Source organism: Oryzias melastigma, linkage group LG9, assembly GCF_002922805.2.
Source record: "Oryzias melastigma strain HK-1 linkage group LG9, ASM292280v2, whole genome shotgun sequence".
NCBI classification, from domain to species: Eukaryota; Metazoa; Chordata; class Actinopteri; order Beloniformes; family Adrianichthyidae; genus Oryzias; species Oryzias melastigma.
In genome coordinates, this window is record NC_050520.1 from 11621026 (window position 1) to 11645964 (window position 24939).

At 43.5% G+C, this 24939-nt stretch overlaps 1 protein-coding gene across 3 annotated transcripts in view; it reads right to left on the minus strand.

Moving 5' to 3' along the window:
- Positions 1-24939, minus strand: part of rasgef1ba (RasGEF domain family, member 1Ba) — a 35064-nt gene continuing 10125 nt past the window's right edge. Inside the window, exons 1-14 of one of the 3 annotated variants that reach the window (XM_024260218.2) lie at positions 23353-23508; positions 16002-16175; positions 15582-15704; positions 15371-15508; positions 11208-11423; positions 10430-10504; positions 9637-9732; positions 9358-9460; positions 6676-6755; positions 6045-6140; positions 3743-3838; positions 3301-3424; positions 2415-2487; positions 1-1760 (exon numbers count right to left, since the gene is read on the minus strand). In XM_024260218.2, coding sequence (XP_024115986.1) covers positions 1736-1760; positions 2415-2487; positions 3301-3424; positions 3743-3838; positions 6045-6140; positions 6676-6755; positions 9358-9460; positions 9637-9732; positions 10430-10504; positions 11208-11423; positions 15371-15508; positions 15582-15704; positions 16002-16169 — 1413 coding nt within the window. In that variant the 5' untranslated portion in view covers positions 16170-16175; positions 23353-23508 and the 3' untranslated portion in view covers positions 1-1735. Of the gene's footprint in view, positions 1761-2414; positions 2488-3300; positions 3425-3742; positions 3839-6044; positions 6141-6675; positions 6756-9357; positions 9461-9636; positions 9733-10429; positions 10505-11207; positions 11424-15370; positions 15509-15581; positions 15705-16001; positions 16176-20177; positions 20649-23352; positions 23996-24939 lie in introns of those variants that run through there. The other 2 variants (XM_024260217.2, XR_004948424.1) reach the window with 2 other exon arrangements.

Below are 24939 nucleotides of genomic sequence, written 5' to 3' on the forward strand. Positions count from 1 at the left end.
TTATTCAGAAACGGTTTATTCATCTTGAGAAACACTGGAAGGAAATGCATAGAAACAGGATAATGACAATACAACACAGTTAACACCATTGTGTGTGTGCGTGTGGGGGTGTTTAAATCAAGGCAAAGCAGACATCAGTCAAAATGCTTAACTTCACAATCTGAGCTAGTCCCTCGATAATTGAGGGTCACACAAACGTCTAAGAAAAACAAAGATGTGAGATCACATGGTGCACCTCAAGAAGTTAAACAACACAAAATATTAGAAATAAACATTTTTATAAATAAAACAGTGTTCAAAACATAGACAGAATGTTTCACCGTTTAGGAGTTTAACTAAAATATTCACTATGTTTAAACAAAAAACACATGAGCTTCCTCACAGACACCACCAGGGGACAGTGCAGCGCTTCTCATATGACAGGAAAAGGAGAGGAAAAGAAGGGAAGGCCCTAGCACCTGGAGAGGCAAACACCAGGCATAAACACATAAACACTTCCAACCGATGTTTGGTTGAGGACTCCTCCACGTCAAAAACGGAGGCTTTTAGTGTTCCTAGCTTGTTGTTTTTTTGACATGCTGCTGTTGCCCTTAAATCACAGGTACCAACCTCAGGCCAAAAACCAAAACCAGTCCAGTACCGGGACGCGGAGCACACCGGTACCCTAACCAGTACCAGTACCGTAACCAGTACCGGTACCGTTTGCGTCTGGTACCACATCTGGTACTGGGCTGGGTCCAGGACCGCATCTGGTGCCACGTCCAGTATTGCGTCCGATGCCGGGTTAGGGTACTGGATTAGCGTACCAGTACTGGCTGCGTCCTGAGGACCAGCCCACATCCGGTACTACATCTGGTAGAGCGTCTGGTAATGCGTCAAGTACTACATTTGATACAGCGTCCGGTACTGCATCCAGTGCTACAAATGGTACAGCATCTGGTACTGTGTCTGGTACAGCGTCCACTACTACATCTGGTACTGTGTCTGGTACTACATCTGGTACAGCATCCAGTACTGTGTCTGGTACTGTGTCTGATACTGGATCCAGTACTGTGTCACACGGATTGCAGACCTTTGATTTTACAAACAGCCAGCAGGTCACAAAATGACGAGTTGAGGAAGGCCAAAACGTCAAAAAGTGACGCAGAGGGGTCCTCAACCAAACGTCAATATGTGATGACTTCGGAATGAGAATGTGATGCACAAACACACACAAACACACACCAACACACACCAACACACACCAACACACACTCTCCCCAGAAGCTCTCTGTCAGTCTGCCGCTTCACCGTAGTACTTTCAGGAATGCACACTGACATACTGACATTTGGATGCAGACAGGTTCTCAGAATGAACCAGAAGAAAAAGGAGCTTCATGCTGAAGTTTGAAAAAAATACTGTTAGCTAACCAGCAGCTAACGTAGTTTAGCAGAAAAACTGTAAAAAAACAGTAAAAAACTCGTGTCGACCTGTCAGAGGAACAACTTTTCAAGCAGAAGGCCTGCAAAAAGAGACCTGCTTTTCATTTTGACGTCTATAGTCATACAAAGATGAAAAAGTTAGTCCTGAGCGTGCAGCACCAAGATGCAAGGCTCAGGAAAAGAATAGCTCTGTAGAAATCTCCAGCTGGGGAGGGAAATGTCCTCCACTGCCAGGGAAGACTGTCGTTTCCCTTCTGACGTGGAGATTCGTGGTCCGACACGGAGCAGACATCGTGGTGGTCTTCTCTCAGCTTCAGACTCTGCTCAGCAGAGTGGACCTGCAGATGAACACAGATCACACGAGATAAAGGCAAACCTGTTATCTCCAGCCTATCGCATTGTTTCAATTTGGTTTTTAGTAGGAGTGTGTATGTTTCCCTCTCACACGACTGGATACGCATATCCATACATGGTCCACTAATCTGTACATAAAGGATTCAACTCAGTTCCTGGCGATACGATACAGTCTCATTCTTTTACCAAAAACGCTAAAACCTACATATTTCTTTTTCAAATGGCATTTAAAGCTATAAATAATAATGTATGGCATTTGACAGAGAAATGTATTCAGGTATTGACTTGGAAGAAGCGAATTTGACATCATTGTTAGGAAAAACCCAGAGTAACCGCATTAACTTCTTGATCGATTTTATACCTTTAACAACAACAATCACTTTAGTTCTGTCATTATAGAAATTAAATCAGATCATTTACAAAAACAAGTATGAGCGACACAAAGAGCAAACAGGAGAAGAAAAAGCAGCAGCAACAGTGTTTTATTTTTATGATCCAAGAGAAAAAAACTACTTTGTGTTTCTGTTGTGGTATTTGAAAAATAAAGAGACAATTCAAATATGATAAATCCTGATATGACTGAGATCCATCTATGTCTGACATGATGATGGCTGGTGTTACCAAGTGTGTGATTGTACCTCAGAGACTTCCATCTGTCCTTCTCCATGTGGTTTTCCGGCCCTTCGCTCTCGTACGAGGCCAGATACAGCGCTGCAGAGAGAGGAGTCAAATGAATGAATGAATGAATGCCTTTATTGTCATTGTAGATGCTACAATGAAATTTAGGTACAGCTCACACCGTTGTGGACAAAAAATACAACACACAAACAGGAAAAAGTAATAAAATACAAAATAAATAGAAGGAAGACACCTAACTATACAGATATGTGCAAATAAAAACAGGTATGTGCAAACGAGCTGAGTATCAAAAGTAAAGTGACGAGAGACAGAACGGATGTGCAACAGTTGCATATGAATGTGCAGGTATTCGGGGTTTATTGCTTATTATTTACATTTAGTGCAGTAACAGCTTTAAACAGCAAGTAACAGCAGTAAAAGCGGGTTAGCCTGGGTCTTCTGCAGACCATCCTCCAGATATCTGATGCATCAACTAAAGACAGAGTTACTATTAATATTACTGAGGAGAACAAATGATTATCTGAAGATATTTTTACAAACTAAAATAAACAGCATGTGATTATGCACTGTTATAAACATGAGGAGAATCCGGGAAAGAATTTCTTTGTTGTAGAACTTGAGCAAATTTTCTGTGAAAACAGCTTTTTCTGCCACTGACTTTTATTTTGTGTTTTTGATGACTGAATTGGAAGAAACAGAAACTTTTTATGTTTACCAATAAGTTTACAAATTTCCTCATGAAGCAGGTGTTAGAATTCGGCGTGAGGGAACCAGACACACAGACACTCATGAACCTTGCACTGAGATGAAGTTTGCAGGCCGCTGGCTTATTCTGTGATTAGGATAAGGTTCAAATCTTTAGAATACTGGCTGCAGTTCACTAACCGTCCTCTGAGAACACTGGAGCCGTCAGCAGGTGCTGCAGGATCCTGCGATCTTTCTCAAATGGACACTCCACCTGCTTCCAGGACATGAACTGGCTCACCTGCTTGGCGAGCTCCCAGAACTTCTGAAACACAGAAACACCAACAGTGATGAGTTTATCAGATCAGAGCTCCTCTAACGTTGATTCAAACAAGCTGCTGAGCACAGAACACAAGGATGCAAATGTGAAAACAGCATGAAAGCAGAGCAGCAGGGCAGGAATTCCAGAACCAAGCCATGCTTCACACAGTGACTAAACACAGCCATGTGACTGCGTTGTTTCCATGGAAACAAAGCTGAACCCCAAACTTCCCATTTATGGAACAGCATTGGGGAAGTAAAAACATGGATGCTTGGTGACGGCACAGTCAGCGGAAACTACCTTTTTTATTTTTGGTTTTACCTCAAAGTTGATGGAGCCGTTGGGCAGCCTGCTGGCACACCCCTCATTGAAGAAGAAGATGTCTTTGATGAAGAGGCTGAAGAACGGGATGACGATCTGAAGACAGACAGAGCTTTCTTTAGACTCAAACTGTGAAGATCTAGAGTCAAAGTAACTTCCCGTCCTACATATGAAGAGTGACAGCTACTTCGTATCTTAGTCGTTGTAAACAGCTGCTTTTTGTCTTTTTTCCTGCTGGAAGCGAGAAAATCTTGACAGGTCATTTCTTATGACTTTCCAAACTCCCCCACCCCCATCGAAAATATAAGATGCTTTTAGAAGAGAAGGCTAAAGCCATCCTTAGAGAACAAAACCACACCCTGCGTTTGTTTCCAGCTCCTTCTCCCATGACTGAGCCCATCTTTGTTCCAAAATAACTGTATTCCTAAACACGAGCATCCTCTGACACAGTGTTTACATGCACGCCTGCAGTGAGGACAGCAGGAAGCCGTCCTCATGCACGGCATGTGCCTGCTGGAGCTGAGAAAAAATCCTTTTCACTGCTGGGAGTGAGGGACGCACCGGGCGGGGCGGAGGAACAAACCTGAACACTGAATGTTTCTGAAACGAAACACACTTCAAAAACCTGATTCGCTCAGACACACAACGAGCTGCAGGCAAGGTTACCTCCGAGACATCACAGTAGTCCTGACTATCAAGAAAAAAACTCTGTTCCACCACTCCAGTTTACCTGAGATAACTCGCTGACGTGATTTTTCAAATCAAGGAGGAAGCTCCTACAGAGCAGAGATGCAGCTCCAGCTTTGAAGACGGTGGGGAATTGAACGGAAGAGTAAAAGTAAGATCAAATAAGCTGAACTGATCAAAATATCCAATGGCTCTTAAAAAGTGAAGGTACATAACAGACGACTTTCTGCTTTCAGATTTTAGTAGGGATTGTAACCAAATGACTCTTTGATCAAACATTAAAAACACAAATATCTGCAGCTATTTGATTCCCACATGAGCAATTTTTAAACTAAAACTAATGTTTTTTTTTCCTTTTTTTAAATAACAAGTATATTAACAGAAACCAGTCTTGGAGGTTTAAAGTTTCTCTGCAAAACCCAAACAAGCAGTTTAAGTGTTTGGGTGTTTGTTGAAACTCTGAAAGCCCCCCCCCACAGAAGGGGAGGTCACTAACATACCAGACATCTTGGGAACTTTCCATGTGGTGACCCACTACTGACCTCTTGTACTGAAATGTTTGCATGTTTTGGCTCCAAAAAATGGCTCCTGGACAGAGCTCTGGGCTGACAGGACAATTTGTCTCCATCAGAGCAGAGAAAGGAGACACGCTCGTCCAACATGTGATGATGTGAGGAGAGGCCAGCCACCACTCGGAGGCGGATCCCATCGGTCAGGGAGGGGAACTTGCAGACGAAGAGAACACTATGTGATCTGGCAGACGGCCATGTTTGCATTTTCGCCCAAGTATGTTTGAAGAGGAAGCGAAGACCCTCCCGGCTCCCTGACCCACATAGAGCTCGGCCTCTGTGTCCACTCTGATCTGCTCTGTTATGCAACATTGTGCACGCCTTCCTGAGAGGCTGCTGCTGGCGTCAACACCACGGGAACGCAGAGGGTAGACGATAACAGGAGCAGCTTTGCAGACTCCTGCAAGCATGTCTGGTGTGTCAGGGCAGAGCAGGCACACAACTGTCAACTCTTTACATAACAGCAATCAGCTTCCAGGGTCAGACTTCAGCCGCTGACTCTGGTTCTCACAGAGATAATCCTCCAGAGAGACAAATGAAACAACAGAAGAAAATTAAAAAACGGAGTTTAAAGCATAAACTGACAGAAAAAGATGGTTTTGTGGACTTTCTTTTGCCTGTGCTTCTCTTAAAGGTTTGTCCACATAAAGGCCAATAGGAGGGTTGTTACAAAGTCTGTCTCCAACTACTGTAATGTCAAAGCAGAGAGACAAACAAGCAAACGCATTGGCTCCGCCCCATTCACCTTTAGAGATCTCTAGTTCCATTTAATTAGAATGGGGTTGAATTCTTCCAAAATTCTCCAAATGAAAACTGCACTAGCATAAGAGTGGCCTTTATACTTGACATGTGGCCCTCCTGTCATAACAGTTTAAGTAGTTCTGATATTTGACTGGTGTGTCTCTTCCACAAATCCTATTTTTGCAGAGGAAGCAGCTTGATGTCATATTCAGAGAGAAAGATTCCTTAAAGCACAAAAGGGAGTTCAAAAATGGGCCCAAAACAGAGCTGCAGGTCACATGACCTTCTGTGTTGGGGGCCTTTACCTTCTCTCTGCTGCTGTGGGCTGTCCGTGAGCGCTGCATGGCTCCTCTCAGAGCCGTCCTGTAGTTGTAGAAATTGCTTGAAGGATCCATCTGGTGCTGTGAGGACACAGTTCCAGTGTGAGCATCCGAACATTTGAAGGACAACATGAGAGGATCCATTTGTTGAGGCTCAGAAGGGCAAAATGAAACATTGGAAGTCTGTGCAGAGCAGTTTCTGTGAGGAAGTCTTATGCGTTAAATCCCATACTTCAAAAAGGCTGATGTTTCCCAGCAGAATGCATTTCTCAGACGCTGCAGGGGAACTGTTGTAAGATTTTTTTCCTTCTTCACCTGCCCTAGTTCATCATGTGTGGTGCTGAACTCGCCAGCACACACCTTTTGTTCAAAAGCTGAACAAAATATCCGTCCACATGTAAAATGTGACAGCTGCTCCTCTTCGGGGATTTGCTGGTGAGTTGCTGACACCCTCTTTAAAAATGCTAAAAGAATAATTGTTTAAATGCTGGAATGTGGGCTCTTTAAACGTACAAATCTAGAACCTTTTCTGGGGAAACTTTAAAGCTTTGGAATCCAGAAATGCAGGAATGACTGGAGAACTAAGGGGTCTGACCATCCAGGGGTGCACACTCACCTCTAAGATGTCAAACTTGGCTGTTTTGATTTTGCTCCAGGTCTTTTTGAGTCGAGACACCGGACTCATGTTCATTCCAGCTGAGGAGGCCGAGAACACAAACAGCAGAAGATCAGACAGAAGCAGCCAAAGAGCATCACATTAACACATGGTCTGCTCCCCTTTCAGCCAGACAGCCCCGCCCCCTTCATGCTTCTCCTTTGTGTGTGTGTTTTTCTCTCGGATGCATTAAGGTACAAGATCTGAAGAACAATAGAGTTCAAACACGCCTCGTCCCCCCCCCCTGCTCTCCGTATGTTAATCTGCCTGTCTACACACATTTCAGGCCTGGGGGCGCAGCAGCACAGAAACACCCTGGGATAGAAAAACAACCTGAAGTCTGACTTTGAGCTGAATTGTCTTCTTTTCTTTTTGAGCTGAAATGTGGAACTGCAGCAACCTAAACCACCTGTGAGGGCTGACAGCTGGGAGGCGGGACAGCACCAGCTGTGATGGGGGTTTGGTTTTTTTCAATAATAGATGCACGGAGTGTCCTCAAGCTGTGCAGACTGCAGGACTGTAGAGTCCACGTTGGGCAGCAGAAGCGATCTTTGAGCCGCCTTCAGCACAAAGCCGTTCTGACCTGGGGGAGGCAATCTGACAGCTCCCTGAAGATGGGGCTGCTGCAGACAGATTTGCCTCTGGCACTCTCCATCTCTCTGGGGGGAGGACAGAGGACAGCTGGCGGCCCTGTTTTCTCCTTTTCCCGCTCCCTCTTTGGACATTGAGGACCATCTGCTTGGAACGGTTTGTTTGGAGTCCCTTTTCTCACCTCCCCCTTTGTTCTGGACTCAAAGCCAGTCCAGCAGGCCCCCAGGCCTGAGAGGGTGACCACATATTGTCTCGTCTAAACGCAGACAGTGTTTAGGATCTGGGAGAGACTGCCAGCTGGACCCCTGGAGACTTTTCCCCACAGTCTGAGCAGGTTCTCGGCTCCCTGCTGCAAAAACTCTAAATCTCCCTGAACAAGTCTGTCTGACTTCAGCATAAAGTAACCTGGAGACTCGATGGTCAAACAGGATGCATTTTCCTGACATAAGATTGACTTGTGCTGAGAAAATTAATGTTACTATATTATCTTTACAAAACCATGTCTGACAGATCCTTTTCGCAGTGACCTCAGACAAAATGGCGGCAGGGCCGAAAAGGCGAATAGTTACTTCTAGTGATCGCATTTAGAACGACAAAGCTCACAGCTGAATGTTATTTGACACAATTTTACATAAACAATAAAAGGTTATCTTACCAATTTCAACAGAAAATGTACAATATTTATTTCATGAATGTCCTGCTGAACTGTATTTTCAATTCCTGTCTTAGATCGTTCACAAATCTAAATACAAATTTGAATAATCCTTCAATATTTGATGTTTTAATGAAAATATCAACCTTTCATTTGAGCAGATTTTATTCTAACTGGTTCTATGTTGGTTGATGTTATTTCCACGTATTTTAAGTGCAATCAGCACAAAAGCTGATAGAAATTCATGTTTTTCACATTTAAAACCTTCAGCAAAGACACACATCACTACATTGTCTGTACACATTTTAATCTCTTCCCAGGATAAATTTATTTGTTGTTCTACAGGATATTTTAGGGATAATAGTAAAAACAGGAATGGTTTGGTTCAGTCAAAATGCTGAGAGTAACTATCAAGCCACATATTTTCAGTTTTCAAAATAAGAGCAGCTAAGTAAAAAAATGAATCTCGGGGGAACGTACTTTCATATTTTTGGTAAAAGTTTCAATTGATTTGATTATTTTTTTTTACCTTTATTGTCCTGCAGATCAGACACATTTATGATCAAAAACAAAGAGGAGTGATGTTAGAACCACGGCTGAGCTAACAGCTCACTGACCGCAGTAGAAAAACATTACAACAGGAATAAGTTTGACTCTAATGTCAGAAACGCTGGAATTGTCTGACTTTAGATCTGTTTACAGGATTACAAGACTTTTACCTGGTGAGAAAAGATCTTCTGCCGCTCCACGTCTCATAGACAAAGCTAATGCTAACGTTAGCATTAACACAGATTAAAAGAATAAAATCATAATGACCTTCATAATCAAACAAGCAGCATTCAGTGAAGTTCTTGTAACCTTTGTCTAACTTTAACCTGGTTGTCAGAGAGAAATAATCCACGACTGGATTAATATCATCCAGAGGAATTTGTGGATCAGCTGATCTGTTCTGACTGCAGACAAGATCACTGGCATTTGTACTAAATAAACGATCTAAGAGGAGGAAACAAATACAACCAGGACATTTCTGAAATAAATATTTTACAGATTTTGGTTACAACTGGTTAGGTTACCTTTTATTATTTATGTAAAATTGCTTTCATGTACAACAGCTTTACTGTTCTAAACACTATGAGCCGGAAGCCACTCTGCACTTTCCGTTGATGCGTGACGTCACGTGAAAAGGGTCAATCACAAGTAAAAGCGTATTAGCTTAAAATTCTTTCAGTCTATATCCAGTTCACTTGATTCAAAATGTACTCAAACAAGTTTTTTTAGGGATAATAGTTTCCGAGGGGTGAGTGGAAAACATTAGCTGCTCAGTACGGTCAGGGACGTGCAGAAATGTCTGCCTTACGTTTTCCCCTCGGAATAGTTTTCAGCAAACAGATCAGACTCACATATTATGGCCATGAGGGAGTTGAAGTTGCCAATGTTGAAGCATTCACGCGCCACATCAATGAAGAACTCCATGACTCGAGCTCGCTGCTTCTTTTTCGCTGGCTGGTGGGAAAAAGGAGAGCAGAGACGCATGGAGTCAGGGTGAAGAGGAACGCATGTTTCAGGCTCAGACGACAGAGTCATCAGAGGAAAAGACTGACCGCTTCCTTTTTAATCCTCTTTATGTCAATACGTTCTTGTGCTACATGGAGATAGATTTTGTGCTTGTCATCACTCACCACGCAGATCTCTGTTGCCACCAGGTAGCTGAGTCTGTTGAACCAGTCCACGTATGCTCCCAGGTTTGAGGCCTTCTTACGATCGCTGAAGCAGCTCTGGGTCAAAAAAGAAGCTTTTAGTCAGTTCAAGCTTCCAAAAGTAATCCACAGTGGAAAATCAAAGACAGACTTTGCTTGCATTTGAATCTTACTCCGTTCCAACTCTGTTGGAGGCAGCAATGCCCCGTAGCCTTCCTATCAGAGGCAATAATGCTTTCAGGGCTTCACCCAAAGACACAATGTGACTGGAGTGAGTGGAATCAACCCACCAACCCTCTAGCTGGCAGACACCTGCTCCTCAGCTCTGATTCCAAACATTCTGTGCTCTTTCAAAACTGGCTCCCCTGTTGAGTTTCCCCTGTTTTAATACACCATCTCAGCCCTCAAAGCCAGTGGGTGTGCGTGTGCGTGTGTGTGTGGTGGGTGGGGGTGGGGGGTCGTCAAGCCAAACTAGCCTCAGGCACACAGTCAGCCTTAACCCCCCATCACCTCCATTTCGGAAATGGTCGGTTGCTTAGCAGCCAAATGCAAAACAAGAGACCCCCCAGCTTCCCCGAACAGAGCCTCAAAGCAGTGGTTGCTAGGAGATGAGGTGCACACACGCCTGTCCAATCCAGACACTGATGATCGGAGGAAACTGTCAGTGATGTTTTTGTGTGCTAGAGTCTAAAAAAGAACCCCACCCACAATGATGGTGTCCTGTGTGAACTCAAACTGAATCCAGAATGTCCATAGTCCCTCAGCTGAACTGTACCTCATCATTGTCCAGAGGGTCCTTCTGAACGAAGGCTTGGACCAGCTCTGCAGGTCCAATGTAACTCAGTCTCTCCTGAACAGGAAGAAAACAACAGGAGTTTAGCTTAACCCAACAACAGTTTGCTGAAACGCATCGGCAATTCAGTAAAAGCCAACAGTAGTTTGGAAAAACCCATAAGTACGTCCTCTGGTAAAACCCAACAATGGTCAAACCCAAAGCAGGAGCTTGCTGCCTCTCCTCCTCTCTGCTCTACCTGATTTATCTGTGAAGTCTCCATCACCTCCATCTATAGCTTCTAAAGCTGCCTTGTTCTGTTCAGGTCATGAGGTTGCTGGTGCTGGAGACCTACCCAGCTGCTTTTGGGCAAAGGCTGGACAGTTCTCCAGTCTATCACACGGCCACACAGACAGGCAGACCACCACATGCGCATATTCATGCATGAGGGGCAATTTAAACTTACCAAATAGTTTTTTATCATTCAAGTTAAATCTGAGAAAGGCATTTTAATTTAATAATTTTTCTTCTTTTACTGGAAAACTTGCTAACTTTGATTTAATCTCTTGTTCAAGGAAAACTCCAGGTACATTTTTTAAAACAGGTTCCTTTGATGGAAATTGGACAAATCTATATACATTTTTGCAGAGCAGCCCTTGTCTAATTTCATCAAATGACGCAGAATCATTTAAAAGACTGTAAAAGATCCCTTTGGTGGAGCTATTTGTCCCTGAGACAGATTCAGCGGGTCAGGAGGACAAGCACAGGAACCTGCTCTCACCAGCTCTATGTGAGTGAGCTGCTGGGCGACGGTGAAGGGGTCACTGCAGATGGACAGCGTGTCTCTCTGTAATGGCGCCTGAGGTTTGGCCTTCAGAGCCGTGAGGCGCTCGGCCGCCGTGGCATTGATCTTCACCAGCGTCTCCTCATATTGGCTGAGCTGCGTCAGTCTCCGGATCAGACCCTGGCTCATCTGGCTCACTGCTTTCCTGAACGTCTGATGGATTCAGAAGACACAAGGAAACATAAGTCATCAGAAATCCTTTACGATGTTTTTCCTTACACAAAGTAAAACTCTGCACAGGTATGAACAGATACTCTAGATGCATGAAAGCTTTTGTGTGATGACAAGACTGCTCTCATGTTCAGTAACCATCAACCGTCCAAATAAAAGAGATTGTGTGCTGAATCCAACCCCCAAAACCTCCCTGAGCCGACATCCCGTTCCCAGAAATGAGCAGACGTTTGTCACTCTGCAGGAAACGCAGAGCGCTTTTCAGAGGTTCGCCCCCACAGCGCGGCTAATGCATCTGTCTGTAGATGATGACGATGACAGACACGACTCACCCGCTACAAATCAATGGTGTTTTTCCTTAACATAAAGCTTCTACACAAGGAATTCAAAAATGAGACGCAACATGTTTGATTTTTTCCATTTTAATCAAAGAATGATCTAAAAACGTAAACATATTTCTAAGATTCAAACTCTGCATGGGCCTGTGATCTAATGACTGTGATTTTTTATCCTGCAAATCAACAGACATTCTCTTCACTTTTGGTTTGAAGCGATTTTTGAAGCCAAATTGATTTAAATAAATATTTTATTTTCCTATTATTTGGATTTCTAACATAATGTATTAAATGAAATGGAGTATTTTAAAAAGTAGAGTTTGAATGACATTGAGTCCAGCATAAAAAGCGGTTTGGGATCCTTATAGAAGAGGCACTACCTGTTTAGTGTCACTTAACCCAACTCATCCATTTTTACATCTTTAGTCTACCAGCAATAAGCAGTTCTAAACTTCAGTACATCATGTTATCTTTTTTTGCTTTTCTTTGGAAACTAAACTTTTTTGGGTCTTTTGGGTCAAATGGGTCACATAAATGCAGAGTCAGACAGGCTGGTTGGTTACACCTGTCCGTCTACAGGCAGCTCCAACATAAAGTTCACAAGGAAATTACTTGAAACTTACATTTTAGCCAAAAATGAATTGAATCTTTACACAGAAGTATGAGCTCGTAGAATGAGTGAGTTTGGTTACTTGTTCTGTAATTATCCAGCCACATCTGTAATGACAGTCTTGCTCCAGAGATCAAGGTCCCTGGTGGGTTTTCATGAGGTTTGGACAAAATTTTGAGCAAAAGTTTAAAAAACCTATTCTGGACTGAGGTTCCTCTTTTAGAGGGCTGAGTAACTGTTTCCTACTGTCAATCAAGCCTGTTGGCAAAGCCTTTTGTTTTGTTAGAAAGATTGGAGGATTCTAAAGAAAAACAGGATGAGATGTGATCAAATGCCAGCAGTTCCCTCCATAAAAAACAGCCCTTAAGGGTTCTTGTTAACTAGGTTAAGAACAACATGTGAACTGTTGTCAAGAGTACTGCTGATAAACACAATCCCATCCTTACTTATTCCAACAATGACCCAAGGCCATTACAGAACTCATGCCACCAAAGACTGAGCAGACTGTGAACCTGGGCTGGTGAGAACGCCACCATTCTGCAGTATGACATGCAACTATTGTTAGAATCAGAAACTGTGTGTCTCAAAGAGCAGCTCATGCAAGCTCAATCACAAACCCACATGCAAGTATGTTTATTCTGAGCTTTTGTGAAATGTGACACCACTTTGTAGGTGGAGTGAGGAGGCCAGACAGAGCAAGTTGCCATTCTTGTTCCCAGCAGTTCAGCAGTAACCGTGACAACAGAAGATTCGGGCATGAAATCCCCTAATTGGAAAGTACCAGGAACTCTTCATCAGGGTTTTATTGTGACCCAAATTAACCTTGCACATCAAAAATGAGAAATTAAGTGTAAATGATTATCTGTGTTCAATATTATGACTAAACAAGACTTTTGTGCCTTGACTGATGTGACTAGATGAGCCGCTGTTTGAGGCTTTAGGGAGTCCAGGTGTCTGGAGGGAAGGAATTCCTTCTGGATGAAATCTACCACTAATGATGAGCCATGTGAGGCCGGTAAAAAACACGGGCTGTTTCCAGAGCGCTGAAGGTCTCTGAGAACGGATGTTTGCATCCTCTGTCCATGTTTGCTTCTAACAAGTTCTCACCACCTTATCAATGCACAGCACTCAGCATTTCCTGGAAGACTGAACCCAAACAGAAAGAAGCAATCAGGGCTGACTGACTTCACAACCGAACCCAGCTGTTTGTCTGGACTGGAGGACCAGAGCTGGAGTGTCAGTCACTGATTAAGAGGATAAAATAAATAGTGTGATGTCCTAAACAATGATGACAGTTTAAAAGACGGTAAAATGCTTTTGTCTGCAGCAGAAAACATTCTTAGTTTGTGTCAGTGAGGCTGTCCTTTCAGAGCAGCACTCTTATGCATTTAACCTGGTTAGGAGCAGTTTTACCACTGACATGAGGACATTCACCAGAGGATATGCATGGATAAGACCAACCCAGCACATTTCTCTGATCTGCAGCTGTCCCTGTCTGGGCCTGATGTGATGTCATCAGGTGATGTCAACATGAGCAAAGAGGTGGGGCCATACATCCATTGATGATCATTTGAGGATTTTCTGCCCGGTAAAAGGCCACACCTCCACTGAGAGGAGGCTAAGCTTTGCAGCTCCGCTGGATCCAGAAGCTGCTGTCATCAGCTCTCATGGTCACAGAGGGAAGCAGCATCTGATGACCTCAGCTATCCCTCAACTGTCTCCATATTTAACAAATTAGTCTGCCCTTGTCCTAAAAATGCTTCACTTTTACTTTTTATTACATGTGCTTTTCATAAGTATGGAGTTTGTTTTTAATTGCATTTTATCTTAATTTATTTTTCTGTGTACTGACAAAGCTTTGGCCTCTCTCTCTGCTTTATGAGTGCCTGTGGGTCACCGTGCTTCACTGATCAAGCATCAAGATCAATCAACTTTGGTTGATTGACAGCAGTCTGATTCCTGGAAGTTTTATCAACCCTTTAATCTGACTGTTAACGGAGCATTCCTGTAAGCGGTGCTCGGGTAGTTTCACTTTTAGGAACCTGTTGTTGTTGTCATGTCAGTTCCAGCTCGCGTTAGCCTTTCCTCTCTGAAAATTCCACACATGACTCACTGTCTCACAGAATAACATCCCTGCATGTGAATGTCCATTAAGATGGCTAAGCACTTATTCAAACTGAAGACTTCTCCAGCAGAATCATCCAAAAGTTTTCAGGGAACGAATCCCCCACTGAGAAAGTGAACCTTGCCCAAGAAAAATGATGCTTTCTTAGAAAGCAGGCATACGCAAGAACCTTATTTGTTTGATACTCTCATCCAACTCCCCCCCAGCTTCAGCGCACACACTGTGCTCAGACAGTAGTGCTGCCACAAAATGATTATTTTTCCGATTAGTCGACTGATCGGGTCATGGGAAAACTGGATGTGAAGCACACATCTTAACCATCATTAGCTAACTAACTAAAAACTAGATATGTAGCATTACCTGTGATAATGCTAGTGTGAATGCTAAAAGCTGAATTTGGCCGCTGAAGTTGCTAGTGCTGATAGCTGAAGATGCTGAAATTGATTGCTGAAAACGCTGAAGCTGATGATAGCTGAAAAAGCTGAAGCTAATAGCTAGCTAAAATGTTAGCTAAATGCCAAATTAGCCTAAAAAATGGAAAAAAACCTAAGTTAGCCAAAATAGCTGGCATGTAGCTGGAATATTAGCTAAACTCCAAAATAGCCTAAAAAAACCCTAATAAATGCCAAATAGTCCATAAAGCTAGTAGAATGCCATTAACACTTTCACCTTTACCACACTCTGACTCTATATAATATAAAGTAACAACTAATTGACTATTGAATTACTTGTCGACTATTTTAATAGTCGATTATTCGTCGATTAGTCGTCACATCGTGGCAGCCCTATTCGACAGCAGCAGCGGACTCTTCCATTCTGAACTCCTTTCACTGCATGTTGTAAACAACTGTGGACTCACCTCTTCGCCGCTGGCGAGCCGGTGGAGCAGCTGCTTCAGGCTTCGCATCATCCTCTCATCTCGAAAGTCATATGGAAAGGTTTCTGTCCATTCTGTCAGCAGCTGAAGGATCTTGGGAGTTATTTTTCTGAGTCTCAGCTGGAAGCACAGAAAGAAGTCCGACTGAGAAGACTGTTCGACAAGCTGAGGATGAGCCCTGAATCCGTCATACCTTGTCAGCTTGAGGATCACTGAGTCGCTGCTGCTCCATACAAAGATGACACACTTTGGACATGAGCTCATGTGGATCAATGAAGAGACGGGAACTCAGCAGGAAGGTGAAGATGAACGTCCTCTGAGAAGGAAATAATATGTTTTAAAAAGGACAAACAACGATCACTGGATTCTGATTTTTAAGGAAAAGACTTTAAAACAAATCCAGCTCACAGCAGTACACTGAAAACAAAAAGACGCTAAAGACACAAAGTAACTACTGTGTGACGACACAACGGGCATGACAAGAAAACAAAGGCAAACAATGAAAGCAGATGTTAAAGCAGAGCTTCTCTGATAAAGGGAAGCTAGGTTTTTTGTGAGGAGTGGAACCAAGAGGAAACTCAAAAGAAGAGAGAAAGGCTGCACCAACACTCACATCAGGATAGTGGTCCAACGTTGGAACCAGGTGATGTATGAGGGCCTCCAGGGACCCTGACATCAGGTTGTTGTCATGGTAACATAGGCCCTCCTCGCTGGTCTGGAACAGGTTCTTGTTGTAATCAGCAGAGTTGAGCTGCCCCACAAAGGGAGGAGTCTGTGGCATGTTGTCCTGAAAGCAAAGGGAGCAAAGAGTCAAGCCCCCCTCAACCTCACTGAAGTAGACGTAAGCACAGTCGCCGATGAAGGACCCAAGCAGCAGTCAAACATAAGGCGGACTGCTTCCGTCTGAGCAGACCGAGTCAACGTCTAATAAAACACCTGATGCTTTTGATTCCATTTGATGCCACATGAGGAGGAGTGGAAAAATAAGAAAAAAAAGTCACAAAGTCCCGAGCCACATTAACCCCGATACACAAAAACCTCTCAGAACACTGCAGTTCTCTCAGGAGTGGAACAAACCATTGGGTTGTTGCATGTGGGAGCAGCTGATTCAGCCTCAGAAGGTCTAATGAAGGGATGAAAACCAGAGGCAAACCGAGAGCGCTTGAAGGCATCACGGGAAGAACTACACAGCTGATCACAACAAGTGACCACACTTTGAGAGGGAAATGCCCCCTGTTGCTCAATGACAATGATCTACAAACCACAATGGTTGTGGTTTAATTTTGCTTTTGTAAAAAAACCTTTGTTTTTAAATAACTTTTAAATATTAAGTTCTCTGGTATGATCATTTTTTTCTTTGTCGTTTGAAACATTTATGCTCCTTCAGGTGAATGAGACTTCAGAAACTTCTATTCTTCTAACATTGAAACACCAATCCATGAAATATTTTATGAAATAAGACATGCAAAAGCTTAAAGCTGATGAGTTCCTGAGACCAAAACTTTTTGCATTTATGCAGTTCTCCTAACCCAGAGGTCTGCAACCTGCAGCTCCAGATCCACATGTGTCTCTTTTATCTCTCCATGGTGGCTCCTTGAGCAAACATAGAATAATTTATGTAGACTGCTGATCCAGACATGTCGACTGTCTGAGTCAGCAGCTCCCAAACCAAAACTACCTAAACAAATAAACAAAGCCTGTAAACTAAGACTACCAAGATCCAACCCCAAACTAAAATAACAAAACCCAGCAGTGTAAGACTGCTGAGGACAGAGAGGGGAAAAGAACACAAAAAAGAAAGAAAAAATAAAACAACTATTTTTTAAAGTAAGAATTACTTAATTAGCATTTATTTAATTTAGATTAGTTAAATGTATAAATTGATGTCTGAGGTTCACATAGATGATAAACTATGTAGGTTTTTTCATCCTGTTGACCTGAAGACGTCTTGTTTGATCAACTCTACCTCCAGAATGAACAGATTTTATATGCAAAGAAAAACTTTGGCAAAAAGTTTGATCTTTCATGAGTTAAAAGCACAAATTATCTTATGCTGCACAACATGGTTAATAGCTGTTCAGAGCTGCACTGAGATGATCCTGTTTGGAACAGAGCATCTTTTATTTTGAAATTAAGTGAATTTTTCTTTTTGAGAGATGCTAGGTTCTTTTTATATTTTTGCTTTTGTTTGTCCCAAAAAATAGACATAATTAATAAAGTTTTAAAAAGGAAGTTTTAAAAACAGAAGGTCATGAATGAAAATTTCTTAAAGGCCAAAGTAAGACTAAAACGGCTCCTTCAAGGTTGTGATCAGTAGAAATCGAGCCCAAATGGCTCTTTTACTGCTAAGGTTGCAGACCGCTGTCCTAAGCAGTGTGGGGAGAGCCAAGGGTTCACTAACCTTTTAACACCTGGGGCGTCGTCGGTGACGACTAAACACAAAATCTTTAACATATTGTAACTTTTCAATCATTAACATAATAATTCCAGTAGATTGTGAAAGAGAAAAGCGGCTGAAAAGTTCCAGTATATCCAAAAGGACATAGACACTGGAGCTCCGGTGTTAATGAGTTAAGATCCAGTCTTCCTGCTTACCAGAAAACTGCTGTGTATGCGGACAGTTTTGTGTTTAAGACAATATTTCTTGGGGCAGAAAAACAGGGAATCTTAGATTTGCTGCTTCTTGTTTTACAATTGAACAATTCATTAAAACGTCTTGTGACTCAAAAAGAACTGGTAAGAAATGTGAACGCCTGTGTGAGGATCCATTCACATGCTTGGATGTCAGCTGTAAGAGGAGCAGAGACCTTGTGAGGGAATCTGGGCTGAACTCTCTCAGATCAAACATCAGCTGATCATGAAAAAGCTGAACACAACCCTGAAACCCCGACACGCTTGACTGATGCAGAATGTTCCTGATTTATTCATGGATGCTCCTTGTTCACACGAGGCCCCACCCAAAGGAGCCAGTGCCCCCCTCATGCACAAGCACGTGCACACAAACTGTTCAGCTGGACATCTGAGGTCATTTCCATCAGAATGGAGAGTGTTGGAGTCAGAGCATCTGCCGTACCATGTGGCTTTCCTTCAGGGAGGGGCTTATCACGAGCTTGAAGGGGGCAGAGGATCTGGGTTTAGGACCTTTGTCTGCTCGCTGATTTCTCAGAATCAGACACGTTTCTTGTCCCAGATCCCTCGTGTTCACAGAGCAGACCCTGAGCACAGGGCCAGGGGACGGGCACTGACATCACCGTCCTCACATTTTCTCTGCTGGAGCCTGACCTCCCACCCCCTGAGGCCCCACCCGACCCCCCTCCACAACACAGATTTTTTTCCAGATACAAAACAAGACATACTGCAGCAGGCTGTGATCTCAGAAGAGCCCCAAATTCTGTTGTGGTAAAACAAAATCTGTATCAGTGCCACGCCCCACCCCAAAAATCACAGCAAACAAACAGCAGCAGGTGGGGGGGTCCACCGTGTGAAGCCCAGGAGCACGACCCAAACAAACCTGAGCCTCTCTGTTGGCTCAGTACGGACACCAGCTGGGCAGCAGCTGAGAGTAAACAAACAAAATCTAATGGGGGGGTAATTATAGCCTGAGTCTTTTGAGTTGGAACCATCTGTCAGGATGCTCAGAAGGAGAAGACGTTTCTCTGCAACACATTGATCTCTCAGATGGTGTGTGGGGTTTGAACCCGGTTCTGCTGCTGCTCACGGTTGACCAAGCGTTAGCATTAGCCGTCCTATGGGAAATTCAGTTAAACATTAGCATCAAGCTAGCAGACTTTCGCTTTATGTGCTAAATCAGTTTTTATGAATCAATTATTGATCTATTAAGCTTAAATTGATTCAAACCATTTAATAATTTTTATTAACCCAGCCCTAGTTATGACAGCCAACAGTTGGGGGGGGGGGGGCACTGCTGCTCCCCACATACAGCATCTCTCTCTGCTTAAACTGGCAAATAATGTGAGGGAATCGCGGAGGTCCTCCCCCCAGAGTAAAGATAGAAAGAGATATTAGGGGTGTGTGGGTGTGACTCAAAGACAATCTAATTAAAACTTGAATTCTTTCTTATACAGTCAATGGTGTGACTGTGTGACCCTGCAACAGACTGGTGACCAGTCCAGGGTGTTCTCCTCCGCCCAAAAGTAGCCGGGCTAGGCTCTGGCAACCCCGTAAAGGAGAAAACAGGTTAAGGATATGGATGGACCCCCCCACCACCACCACCACCACCACTCTGCAGCATCCAGTGAGAGGCCCAGTAGTTTAGTTTGGTAAATATTGTTAGAACCACATCTTAGCACTTAGGTATAACCCCCCCCCACCACCACACACACACACACACACACACCCCCACACCCACACACCCACACACACACGCTCGGGATGAGTGTGTCCTGACTCTTACAGCAGCAGCAGACTGCCAAGAGCAGGTCCGACAGGTCCAGATGTTAAAGAAGAAAAGTTCTATCAACGACAAGAGGACCGCTGGGGTGTGTTCTTGTTTGTGTGTGTGTGTGTGTGTGTCTTTTCAGTCTGGAGTAAACGAGGCTAAAAGTCTTAAAAACACAAACAAACTAAAGACCTCCAGGAGCTGACGCGCGCGCGCACAGAAGCCCGCGCAGTGCGCAGCGGTCTGCTCCATGCTCTGCTCTCATCACTCAAACCTGCACGGTCACGATGTCACCTGCGCGCGTGCTGGCCACCTTCCCAAGAAATAAACGCAATTCACAACCACCAGCAGCACCACCAGCAGCAGCAGCAGCAGCCCATCAGTCCTCACCTCAGAGCCGGGTCCTCCCCAAAGCACTCTGGGTAAACGCGGGTCCTCAACAGTCGCGTGTGCTGTCCCAGTGAATGAACCGAGCCCCCCGGCTCCGCTCACGGCTGCATGGTTCTCAGAAGAAGAGTGAACGACGTTTGCTGTCTCCGCTCCGCCGCAGATCTGTGCGCTCTGAGCCTGGGAGCCGCGGATCAACCCCTCCGCCTCCACAGGGAGAGGGCGACCAATCACAGACACACAAAGACACACCTACACTCCCGCGCGTCATCCTCCATCTCATCAAACAGCGTCTGAGCCGAGAAATCCCCGCAGGTTCCGCGAGAGTTACAGGGAGCGCTCTGATGGGACTTTTTCAATGCTTTTTCAATGCTTTAATACACTCACATTTATGTAATAGTTATTTGCTTTTTGAGGAGCACACTGGAAATCTTCGGGGTGACAATAGCTGATAACTGCAGCATCCTCATGATCCTGCAGAGGATGAATGGATGGAGATCCAGAATGAAGCTGAAACACAACTGAAAGAAATGACAACAGACCTGTTTCCATTTAGAGCAGGACTGTTAAACTCAGCTTGATTCTTAAAAAAGACCCAGTGGCTTCATGGTAAAGTTTATTGGTACCACTTTCTTTTAGTTTAAAACATCATCAAGGCTTTGTCATCAATTTGATGAAAATTGAATCATTTAGTCTAACTCAAACCAGACGAGTTCAAATGGTGCAGAGTAGAGTTCTTCTCACCTTCCTCTAAGGCCCAAAGCACCTCTCATTCACACACATTCACTCATCTGGTTTGAGTTAGATTAAATGATTCAACTTTCATCCAATTGATGACAAAACTTTCACAAACAACTTGATGTTTTAAACTAAAATAAAGTGGGGCCAATAAACTTTACCGTGTAACCTTGAAGTGTTCTTTAGGAATCAAGCTTGTCTTTATAAAACAGCTCACCTTGACAACAGACATGCATGCAGTACTGTTGCACCCGCCAATTCTTCACATCTACAGGTAGATTTAATATCACATAGCCTATGCCGAGGGTTTCTTTGATACATTCATTACAATCAACATTAATTTCTTAAAGTGTGACTTATTTAATAACGATCCAATGTGATCTAATACAGCCTCAGCGGTTCCAAACACGGTTGTGTTTTTAACAAACTCTCTAAAAGAAGCAGTTCAGTAACGACATTTCTGCTCAAATTCCGATCAATACAGAAAAATAACCTTTGATGAGCCCAAAAACACACAGTGACCACATGAACGGCTCACCTCCCATCTTTTCAGTCACGCAGGAAGTCATGGGTAGGTCCTTGGCTGTGACCATGTTTTGTTTATCCCAGCACAAGTTCACAACAAAGAAAATGCAAATGCTAGCAGCCCTTGAGCACTTGTGTGCTTGTTGTGTATCACCAGTAGTAACAGCTGTAGACATTTCTTCTAAACCCCAGGAAGCTGTGGGATTTACGTCATTCACGGCCCATCAAGGCAGGAAAGGCTGAATGGTCAGCTAAAATACGTTTGTGTATTCATCACAGACACAGCTGAAGGTTTACTAACCAGGATTCCTTCAAGGCTCATTCACACAGCTATCCATCTGCTATGCGTACGTACGCACAAACTCAAAGCTTTTGGGTAACCTAGCAGTACAGCTGGGCTGGAGCCTGGTCTGACCGGCTTTACCCGGCTGAGAAGGCATACCCTGTATGAGCTGCACTGTAATAATAAACCTGCCATGGCTTTTGTGTTGAGTGTCAAAAATGCAAGAATTTCATAAAAGCATTAACTTTTTTCCCCTGAACTTTGTGAATTCCAACTTCCTGATTTGGTCTGACAGATAACTCAACCACATTTTCAGTGGCAGGAATCCAGCTCTCTGTCACAAACCTCGAGAAAATCCCTGGTGCAGAAGAATATAAAGGAAATTTGAGACAGTTTTAAGAATAAAGACTAAATGTGAACAATGTGAAACTCAGAAAACAGCAAGTTCCTCTTTATGTTCTGCTTTTTCACTTTTCAGTGTGATTCCCCGTCACATTAGCAAGTAGATGACACCACATTCAGATGACGGGACATTTTCCTGAACTTTTTCTTTTAAACTCCCACCTTTAAACGAAGTACAGTTTAAGGCAGAACAAGAACAGAAACAACAGTTCTGGTCTGGATTTCTTTATTGAAACTTTTTGTCCTTTTAAAACAGTTCTGTGGCTTTAATCTGTCCTCATTTTTTTGATCTATTTGTCCCTGACCCTATTGACCCTTGTGCTACCCTAAGCATGTTTACATTAAAAGTGGGGTCATCTGGACCCACAAGACAGCACGCTGAACTTTTTCTGGTGTCCGCGGCAGACATAAAATCCTGTCCACCTCTGTCATGGGAGGGATCACACGTCAATGGTGGGGTTGTCTGGACCCCATGACAGAGCACGAAGGTTAAAAATTATTTTCTAACAACTCGTTTTTGCTTTAAAAGCAAATAAGAATTCAATGTTTCTTTCATTAAGTCCAATTACAACAACAATATTGTTTAGTTGAAAGAAAAGTTTCAATCCATGAGCTGCACGATGGTGTAGAGGGCACGTGTCAAAGTCAAGGTCCGGGTAATTATATCCATCCCTCCAGACCATGTTTTATTAATATTATTAACAGCAAATATATATATATTTAATTGTGACTGGATATATTTTACGGTAAGCAAAATATTTTAGGATATTTATAAGTTTGTTTTTTATATAAATTGACATACAAGTAAAGAGATGTGAAGGACTTTTCTTTTAACATTTACTTTATTTCAAACTTGAATAATTTTGATAGAGAATGATACTATGGACGGAGAGCAAAATATTGAAAGTTTCAAGGTTTAAGTTGATCTATTCTGGAACAATATTCCTGTCTGTTTTTATTCATCTTTATGTTTAAAAAGTTAAGTTTAAAAGTTTAAACAATTTAGGTTTTTTATGTGTTTAATGAATGTTTATCCTGTTTGGCCATGACCTACTGTGTTTTGGATTTTGGCCCCTGTGTGATTGAGTTTGACACCCTGGTGTAGGGGTTACTGCTCTTGTCTGTCAGCTAGATTGGTCAAACATCTAAAGTGGGTGTGGCTAACACAGAGCAGGTTGCAGTATGGCGGTGCATGGTAATAGAGCCAGAATGATGTGATCAGACAGACACCTTGGTTTCCTCTTGAGGGCCTCACAGGAGCTCTGTGCTTGAGCTTCTCGTCTGAAGGAAGTTTGTTCTTGTTCTCACAGGCCTGTGAGCAGCCGTTCAGGTTCTGTCAGAACAACTAAAATTAACGTTCATACCAATTTTAAGACAAACCTTCAGTGTTCATTATTGTGAGTCTGTTCTGGTTGGTGTCTGTTTGCAGGGTATCCAACATCAGGCTTGCTCCGCCCACAACAGCAGTCATGTTGCCTTGTTAGCGTGCTGAGAAGCTCCAGAACTCTGATCTCATGCTCCATTCGGGCCTTCTCCCTCCTCTCTTCCCTCTCAGCCGTCTCTCTTTGTCGCTGCTGCTCCCTCTGCAGACACTGAGCCAGGAGCTCCTGGTGCCAGCGAGCGTGCTCCTGCCTCTGACTCTCCAGCTGCACCAGCAGGCCCCGCGTCTGGGATACCAGCTGCTGAAAGCACTCCGACAGGTGCCTGAGGACCGGATCCAGGCAGGAGGAGTCAGAACGAAGAGGGCCAAAGGAGAGAGGAGCATTCAGGTTTTCACCTGATGGATCTGAGACAGGAGGAGCAACAGACTGCGCAGGAGGAGGAGGGAAAACATGAGAAGTAGATGGGCTCACATGGTTCTCTACTGCTGCACCTGAACAGACAACAGAGAAAAGACATGAAATACAGCTTTATGAAGTAAACAGCTGAACTTTTGTTTGGGATAAGGTCAACTCAATCACTGAATACTCAGATGACGGTGCTGTTGTGTCCAGAACCCTGTTATCACTGACAGATGGAGAGCGAAGCAGACAAAAGGGGTAGAACCTCACTGTTATTCTCTGGCTCTTCTGTAGGACACTGGCTTCTTTTTCACTGAACCCTCAAAGCTGTCCACCTTCAGAGGATCAGGTGTCCATACCGATCTGTGCTAGACCAGGACGTTCTCCTAGTCTTCAGTCTCTCATACACGCTCTGACCACTTGATCAGGCACACCTGTCCAACTACTCGTTAATACAAAATTCCAATCAGCCAATCACATGGCAGCAGCTCGATGCATGTATCCATGTAGATGTGGTCAATGGGATCTGGGGCAGTTCAAACTGAGCATCAGAATGAGGAAGAAAGGAGATTGAAGTGACTTTAAACATGGTTGTTGGTGTCAGACGAGCTGGTCTGAGGATTTCATTAACCGCTGATCTACTGGGATTTTCACCCACAACCATCTCTAGAGTTTACAGAGAATGGTCAGAAACAGACAAAATATCCAGAGAGCAGCAGTTCTGTGAGTGGAAATGTCTTGTTGATGTCAGAGGAGAATGACCAGACTGGTTCCAGCTGATAGAAAGACAACAGGAACTCACATAACCACTGGTTACAACCGAGGTCTGCAGACGTGGTGAACGGTGTATACTTGTATATCGCTTTTCTACCTTCCTTGGGGGGGAGGGGGTGTCTTGCGGCTCAGTGTCTTGCCAAGGGACACTTTGACGCTAGGCAAGAATTGAACCAGCAATCGTCCGATCGGGGTCGATTTTTTTTATTGAAATGTTGTCCAAGAGGCTGAACTGGGCAGTAATCAAAATAATAAATGTAGA